The sequence below is a fragment of the Theobroma umbraticum genome, unplaced genomic scaffold (assembly GCF_002168275.2).
Source record: "Theobroma umbraticum cultivar Fairchild unplaced genomic scaffold, ASM216827v3 scaffold_44.0, whole genome shotgun sequence".
Lineage (NCBI taxonomy): Eukaryota > Viridiplantae > Streptophyta > Magnoliopsida > Malvales > Malvaceae > Theobroma > Theobroma umbraticum.
The window spans coordinates 7,086,643-7,095,618 of NW_018397255.1; the positions used below are offsets into that span (position 1 = coordinate 7,086,643).

General features: G+C 34.2%; 1 protein-coding gene across 2 annotated transcripts; it reads left to right on the top strand.

The window, feature by feature from the left end:
- Positions 1-1,931: 1,931 nt before the first annotated feature.
- LOC110429281 (cysteine-rich receptor-like protein kinase 2) lies at positions 1,932-6,561 on the top strand. Of its 2 annotated transcripts, none has more exons than XM_021445233.1 (8): positions 1,932-2,638; positions 3,016-3,425; positions 3,537-3,665; positions 4,111-4,238; positions 4,336-4,549; positions 4,629-4,860; positions 4,978-5,135; positions 6,057-6,085. In XM_021445233.1, exons 1-8 carry the CDS (start codon positions 2,256-2,258, stop codon positions 6,068-6,070), a joined length of 1,668 nt encoding a protein of 555 aa, XP_021300908.1. In that variant the 5' UTR covers positions 1,932-2,255; the 3' UTR covers positions 6,071-6,085. The 2 variants fall into 2 exon arrangements, with proteins under 2 accessions (XP_021300908.1, XP_021300907.1); XM_021445232.2 differs by having other exon boundaries at positions 1,938-2,638; positions 4,978-5,128; positions 6,075-6,561.
- Positions 6,562-8,976: the final 2,415 nt, after the last annotated feature.

Below are 8,976 nucleotides of genomic sequence, written 5' to 3' on the forward strand. Positions count from 1 at the left end.
AACACTGTAAGCTAATTTTAATAATTCCACCACCATATATATAATCAATGGCTTAATTTATAATTTCAGTCTCAACTTGTTAATTTCCTTTCATTTTAATTCTAACAAGCATGCTTTTCCTTCTCAGTTACTTTTCTTTCTAACTGGCATATTTATTAGTGTTGTTTGCTCCTCTTGGCTAACAAGACTAATCATTTTGCAATCGGGGATACGCATCACCAGAGTATGCTATCCATGGACAACTATCAGAAAAGGCTGATGTCTATAGCCATGGAATTATTGTCCTTGCAATTATAAGTGGTCAAAGGAGTCATGAGACCAATGCCGATCCTGATGCTGAGTTTCTCCTCAGAAAGGTAATTGGTAAGTAAGGCAACCCTGTATTCTTCATTTGCATTATTCTCTTTTTCTTGCTGTTGAAATATCCCTACCATTTTACATAAACAATGGATCATTCTATAGCTAGGTTTATATAAGGTTATCATGTGTATATTTAGTAATATACTAATTTATTAATTTTCATAACTATTGCTTAATAAATATGTGATAGCGTATAAATTCAACTTTTGGTGCATAAAATAATTTTGCCATAAAAAAGAGAGTAAATCAATTATTGGTTAGTACTTATTATATTATATTTAAGTGCTGCATGGTTGAACAGGCATGGAGACTGTACGAGAATAACATGCACCTAAAATTAGCAGATGAGAGCTTAGATCCAGATGAAAATGAAGCAGAAGATGTGAAAAGAGTCATAGAAATAGCCTTGATGTGCACTCAAGCAACTGCAGCCATGAGGCCAACCATGTCCGAAGTTGTTGTGTTGCTGAAAAATAAAGGGTCAGTGGAACGAGGACCACTTACTAAGCGACCTTCATTGAATCAGATCACAAAAGGTTACGAGAAGAAACATCCACGTCAACTGCCTCCTCCGCATCTAAGGCCACAGCCTCAATCACTCAAGTCTCAGGTCGCTAACTATAAATAATCACAACTATATATATATATATATATATATATATATATATATATTCAATTTATCTAAAAAATTTACTGACTTCAACTAAATATAACACTCTCATGAGGGTAATCAGCTGTGAAACTTTTAAAATTATGATCAAAATTTTCATTATATATATATATATATTCAATTTATTTAAAAAAGTTACAACTCGGGAAGTAGAATCGCTTATCAAAAAATATAAAATCAAATATAAAAAATATATATCTTAAAATTATGTGTCATTTCTGTATTGAGATTACTTATTATGACTTTAAAAATGTCAGGCATACTCCAAACTAAGTCAATGATGCAACCAAAACTTAAAACCAACCTTTTTGTCCGCCTTTTACGTAGTGTCCAGCCAATGAATTTTCATTACCAGGAACATATGTTACAACGCCTAATACTTTTTACATCAAGGCACCATGCTCTATGCTCTATATAGAAAACTAATTAGAGCATGAATTTTGTGTATATTTAAAATGCTGACAATATACTGACAGAGCATCTTCATTTTGTATGTACTTACAAAGCTGGCATTGTATAGACAGATCATCTTCAAAAATGTATTTTATATCTGAGGTGAAAATGATTGTAAAAAAATGATAAACAGTACTGTTGTTACCCTTCATCAGATAATTGTACAGACACCATCAAACGCTTCCTTCAACATAATAGACAGGTACACCACCCATGCGTCGTCACGCACGGGTCTTTTCGCATAGAGTCATTAAACTTGTGGGTCAACAGAGATTGATATAGATTTGTTACCATCAGTACTCGCCCAGCTCAGGCCTTGATGATGGCTGCCAGGGCTGACTTGTAGTTTTAAGTCATCCCCTTTCTTGATTGGTTGATAGTTAAGACTACTGGAGAAATGTAATCAATTACATTAATGGAATTGAGCGTGGAATTCGCACTAACCCTTGACTACTCTGCCATCCAAGCCAATAAAGCCAAACTTGGTTGGATGTAATCTTAACTCCTGTTGTTTGTCTAAAAGACATAGTACACGTAACACATCCAACACCGCTGGCCTTGTGTTAGATCAGTTGTCATTTCATAAAAATTTCTATAATTTTCATTCTAGAAACGATCCAATAATTTTCAACTGATATTTTAGCTTTCCATACTTATCCGGTTTAAGCGTCATCAAATGGAGATAACTTTGTTCCCTGTTGGCTAGCTCAAGCTGTAGGGAACATTCTTGTTCACTGTGAAATTACAAAAGTGAAGAAAAATCATAAAGAAGATGCAACCCAAAACAGCCTGCATAACTTGTTTGCTAACAATAATATGGTGGTTGTTCTTGGAAGAAAGTGCTTCTGCTTCAGAAGGACAATTCAATCTGCTGAATTCAGGATGCAGCCAATACAACGTCACCAACTTCGGAGAATTCAGCAGCAATCTGAACTCAACCTTTGTGCAACTGAGAGAGCAGCTGATGAACAGCGACAACAAATATTTTGCAACAGCTCAACAGGCAAGGGGTTCAAACCCAGCCTATGCCATGGTGCAGTGCAGGAAGTACCTTTCCCCAGCTGACTGCTTGGCTTGCTTTGAAGCTGCTCTATCCCGAATCAGTAATTGCTCTGCCAATGGTGCCCGTGTCATCTATGATGACTGTTTCCTCAGGTAATTCCTGGCAACTCATGTTTTGGGATGTGCCAATTATTGTCCAAGAACACTTTGACTGTAAAATTGTTGTTCTGTTTAGTGTTTCTTGAGATAAAAACTGTGAGTTGCGCTAATTATCAATAATTTAATTTTGATCATCCATTCCACTTCATGGTATATTCTATTTTTCGTTACATTTGGAACTTAAAATGAATTTTTCCATTTTTTCTTAGAACTTATTCTCCTTCTCTTTCATAATTTGTTTCACAAAAACTACATATTATACCTTTGTTTACAAAAAAATAAAAAGATAAAAAATTAAATTTTAGAAAAGAAAATAGTACGTAGTTGTTCGAGACGTACAAAACTGAACACGTTGTCACTAATCTGATGAGGTACGAGAGCAACGACTTCTACAACCAAACCACACAGGAAGGGCACTCCATGATGTGCGGGAATCAGTCTGCATCAGAGCCTAGTGCTTTTGAAGCAGCGGTGCAGGGGCTACTAGCCGATCTTCAAACTGCCACGCCAAGGATTGACGGTTACTTCGCCGCAACTAAGAAGGAAGTGGTCGGCGGTAGTACTGGCATTAGTGCGACCGTGTATGGCGTCGCGCAGTGCATTGAAACCATTACTGAAAGTGGGTGCCGAGAGTGCATGCAGGTGGTCACTAGTGACATTCAGCGATGCCCTCCTAATACAAATGGTAGGGCTGTCGATGTTGGTTGTTTCTTAAGGTACTCAAACTCACCTTTCTTTGCCGATAATCAAACCATTGACATTAGGCCTTTCCTGCGAACCGGTGAGTCCGTGTGTTCGTCTATTATATGCTTTAATTGATAATTTCATTACTTACTTTTTATTTTTACTTACAAAAGCAAATCAAAGGGACAATATGTGATATGTTTTTCAGGTAGTTCAAGCAAGAAAAAGGCAATTATAATAGGAGGAGTGGTTGGAGGTGCATCACTTCTTTTGCTTATTATTATAGCATTGCTTGTTTGGTTTAAACTATCAACAAGGCAAAGAGGGACACTTAGAGGTAATATTAAAACATTGGTTCAAGCATTGCTTCTTTAAGGTGATTATGCTATGCACTGAATTTACTCTAAAAGCAAAACCAAAATTGCACGTATTGATTGGAAATTTACGACTCTGTATATTATATTAATTACTACTCTTTGTTTCTTGCTTCATCAAAAAAATTCTCAAGTCTTTCTGATTTTGGATACAGCCAACATTACACAGATTGCAATGATATTTTGATATTCTTCCTTCAGATTGTTTGATTTGCTTCTATTCATTACCAAACAATTAATTGTTTGAAGGATTAACGCTTTCAAATTTATAAGCTGAGATTCTAAATTAATCAGAATAATATGAGATAAAATAATTTTGATTTATAGCAAATGTTAAGAGTCTTAGTTGGTCTCTCTTAAAATTTCAATATATATAAATACTAATTGCTTTGGTCTAATTTGTAACAGGTGACATATTGGGGGCAACAGAGTTGCAAGGCCCATTAAATTACAAATACAAAGATTTGATGTCTGCTACTAAAAACTTTAGTGAGGAACATAAATTAGGAGAAGGAGGTTTTGGTGATGTATACAAGGTAACATATAAGAGAACAAGTAAATGAACAGATATCAAGAAATTATGGTGTTTGTTAGATTTGATGGCTGATTGATTATTTGTTTGACGGTGAGCAGGGTGTTTTAAAGAATGGGAAAATAGTTGCAGTCAAGAAACTAGCTGTACTCCAAACCCGAAGAGCAAAGTTAGATTTTGAAAGTGAGGTGAAGCTGATAAGTAATGTTCATCATAGGAATCTTATCCGTCTTCTTGGATGTTGCAGCAAAGGACTTGAACTTCTCCTTGTCTACGAATATATGGCAAATAGCAGTCTTGACAAATTCTTATTCGGTAACTTTTGTTGATCCCTCTCATTACTCACTCCGCTGCTTCAATTTGTCATTCTTGTTAATTCCCTCCATGGAAACAGGTGAGAGACGAGGCTCTCTGAATTGGAAACAGAGATATGGTATTATTCTAGGCACTGCTAGAGGCCTTACGTATCTGCACGAAGAATTCCATGTATGCATCATCCATCGTGATATAAAGTCTAGCAATATCCTTCTGGATGATGATTTCCAACCCAAAATAGCTGATTTTGGGTTAGCAAGACTTTTACCCGAGGATAAGAGTCATTTGAGCACCAAATTTGCTGGAACACTGTGAGATTTGATTCTAACAAGCATGCTTTTCCTTTATAAGTTCCTTTCTTTCTAGCTAACATATTTATTAGCGTTGTTTGCTCCTCCTGGCTAACGAGAATAATGGTTTTGAAATAGGGGATACACATCACCAGAGTATGCTATCCATGGACAACTATCAGAAAAGGCTGATATCTATAGCTATGGAATTGTTGTCCTTGAAATTATAAGTGGTCAAAGGAGTCATGAGACCAGTGCCGATCCTGATGCTGAGTTTCTCCTCAAAAGGGTAATTAGTAAGGCAACCCTTTACTCTTCATTTGCATAATTCTCATTTGCTTCTTGTTGATATATCCCTATCATTTTACATAAACTATAGATCATTCTACAACCAAGTTTATCCAAGATTGCAATATTTTTATTCTACCTATTATGTTTTGTTTATAATTTCATGCAAGTCGGATTAGTATTCAAAATAAATAATTCATCTCTAACGTATAAACGACGATAACGATAAATATGAAATATCTAAAATGTCCATAACATAAAAAAAAAAAAAACACAATAATGTGTTAATGGCTTTTTAAAAAAATTTATCAAACACCTTCAAATCTCACACATTAAAAAATGTCGAGTTCTTACAACAAGTTTTAAAACTATAAAACATAGATCAAACATGGGTTTATGGTTTCTAAACCTATAAATAAATAAGAAAAATCAACTCAACCTTCATTTTCTCTTCCAACATTTCAGCCTCACTTTGAATCACCCACCAATAAGCAAACATGGGTTTATGGTTTCTCTTCACAAGTTGGTTTTGCATTGAAATATAAAAATTCAGCAATAAATTTAGAGCATTTCAGCAATGAAATTTGGATTTTAAGAGAGTTTTAGCTTCTGATTGATTTAGGGATGAAAAAAAAGAGTAAAATTGTCCTAAAAAATGCTGCCACATCATTAAAGTAATAGATACATTAACGGTTGACTAAACAGAAAGATTTAAGTATCTACGAAAGATATGTTTTTAAGACAAATGTATATTTCGAATATTAATAGACTCGCATGAAATTATAGATAAAACTTAAGACATTTACATAATTTATTAATGTATAAATTCATTTGAAAAATTTAAAAATTCAATTGTCAATGCATAAGATAATTTTCTCATAAACAACTATTAATTTGTATAATAAAAGAGTAAATTAATTATTGGTTAGTGGTGTATGGTTGACCAGGCATGGAGATTGTACGAGAATAAGATGCACCTAGAATTAGCGGATGAAAGCATAGATCCAAATGAAGACGAAGCAGAAGATGTGAAAAGAGTCATAGAAATAGCCTTGATGTGCACTCAAGCAACTGCAGCCATGAGGCCAACCATGTCCGAAGTTGTTGTGTTGCTGAAAAGTAAAGGATCAGTCGAACGCAGACCACTTACCAAGCCGACCTTCATTGAATCAGATCATAAAAGGTTACGAGAAGACACATCCACATCAACTGCCTCATCCGCATCCAATGCCACGGCCTCTGTCAGTCAACTATCAGGTCGCTAACTATAAACAATCTCAATGAATATTTATCTAACAATTCACTTATTTTAATTAAATCTAATAATCTCACTTATTTTAATTAAATCTAATTATCTCGTGATAGTGATCCATTGTCAAAATTTTTTAATAACAAACACTTTTTTATATTATGATCAAAACTTTTATTATGTTATGAGTCAATGTGAAATTGTCAATTTAATACTTAACAAAATTCAAAATTAAGTAATTCGATTTTGCTTTAACCATCAATTTGTACATTTTACAGACATTATTAGTCAAATAAATGACTTTGTAAAAAGATAATCAATAAAAATATACCATGTTTCTAAAAATTTCACATCAATTATCCTTTTTATTCATTCTTAATTTTTTTTATCTTTGAATTAAAATTCTAAAAAAAACATGAAAAAAATTAAAAGATTTAAAAAAAAAAACAAGAAGAAAGAAATCTACCATAAAGAGAGAAAGAAAGGGAAAGGAGGGTCAATCCATCACCATCGCCTATTTGGGGGGCACGAGGCATATCACTTTGAGGTACATTAAACCAATCTGATTGGGCCAAGGCAGAATTTACCTTGAACCGACTGATCGATGTTAACGAACTCCTTTCAAAATTACACTTTACAAAGTTGATGTCATTGCTAATATGGTGTTAATATGGCACTATCACTTTGACCTAGGCTTAACGTCTTCCATTGAATTTCCGAGTCAAGGATTAGGTGTACTCATGCTTTTTTTTTTCACTTTAGTCCTTCTACTTAAATCCTTAATTTTGAGAATTGATTCAGTTTAGTCCTTTTTATAGAGCTGATGTTGTTACTGACGTGGCGCTAATATGGCACTATCACTTTGATGTCATTGTTACCATGGCACTAACATGGCACTATCACTTTGACCTAGGCTTAGCGTCTTCCAATGAATTTTCGAGTCAGGGCTTAGGTGTACGCATGCATTTTTTTTTCATTTTAGTCCTACTTAAACCATTAATTTTGGGAATCGATTCAATTTAGTCCCTTTCATAGAGTTGATGTCATTGCTGACGTAGCGCTAACATAGCACTATCACTTTGACATGTTGATGTGGCAATGCCACATGGCATATCAAGGAGGGCACCACGTGTCACACAAGAGAGCGATTTGTGTCTCTTGTTTTTTTAGAAATATTGTGTGCTTGTTGCGTTTCAAATCCAGTACCAATTGTTCTAAACTTTAATTTTGGAAATTGATTCAATTTAGTCTCTTTCATAGAACTGATGTTATTGCTAACGTGGCGCTAACATAACACTATCACTTTGACATGTTGATATGGCAATGTCACATGGCATGTCAAAGAGGGCACCACGCGTCACACAAGAGAGCGATTCGTGTCTCTTGTTTTTTCTAGAAATATTGTGTGCTTGTTGTGTTTCGAACCCAATACCACTTGTTTTATGCTCTTTTTTTATATGTATATAATTGATAAAAAAGATATTTATATAATTGAGGGAAAGGGGATTCGAACCCTACTCTTTAAGTAGGGAGATCATGTACAAACTAATAAACCAAATGCTCAAATGCCCTAAGCCCTTACTTTTGATTATATATTGTTTTTGTTTCTTTTGTTTCTTCTTTTCTTTTTTCCTTCTTTCTTTTTTATTTTCCTTTTTATCACTCTCTCCTCTCACCTTCTCCCTTAAAGACCGACCGCTAGTCATCAGATGTCGTTACCAATGGCCTATTGACGGTCATCGATCACGATCATGACATGGCATGTCCAGTGACCGTGGACTAACATTCGGTGATTGATGACTAGTGATAATGTCCGATGACTAGCAATTGATCCTTAAAGGAGAAAGTGAGAGGACAGAGAAAGAAAAAAAAAACAAAAGCCATATATAAACAAAAGTAAGAGTTTAGAGTCATTAGTAAAAAATTTGTTGCGCTTACATTATCACAAGTGATGTCATGGCAACTCATGTCAACAATGACACCAACTCAGTGAAAGATAATTTCAAAAAGACAATGTTAAAAAAACTAAAATAAAATAATTTTTAAATTAAAAAATTAAATTATTACAATTTTAAATTGAAAGACTAAAGTGAAAAAAATGCATAAATTCAAAAATTGTTGAAGTATTTTGTCCAAATTTTAATCTATTGGAGCTAGCTACTTCAATGTGCAATTAACAAATGCTTTATATTTTAGATACCGTATTGTGAATTAGATGCCAAATTAAACATTTTTTCCATTTTTTTGGCACCATTTCCAAGAAAACAAGAAAAAATAACTATATATATATATATATACATATATATAAACAACCAGAAGATGGACATAAAAAGAGTACGAAATGAAATAGGAATATTTGGATTTCATTTAATTTAATGATTGAAGGAGGTGCATTGCATATCGTCTCAAGCCGGCCTGGCTTACGTCCAATGAGAGACACCTATCCTATGAGACCCAACAGGCTAGGGGAAGAAAAGAAAAGAAAAGAAAAGAAAAGAAAAGATCAGACATGGTTTAAATCACAAAATTGAGCAACCACCCCGTTATATGATGACCTCAAAAGGGTCAGAACTGATATACCAACTCAATCCCTGTCGACA

Excerpts from the sequence above, each read along its gene's own strand:
- LOC110429281 (XM_021445232.2), top strand. The coding sequence starts at position 2,256 with ATGCAACCCAAAACAGCCTGCATAACTTGTTTGCTAACAATAATATGG. Across the intron at positions 2,639-3,015 it reads TATGATGACTGTTTCCTCAG|GTACGAGAGCAACGACTTCT; the intron begins GTAATTCCTGGC and ends TAATCTGATGAG. Across the intron at positions 4,550-4,628 it reads TCTTGACAAATTCTTATTCG|GTGAGAGACGAGGCTCTCTG; the intron begins GTAACTTTTGTT and ends CCATGGAAACAG.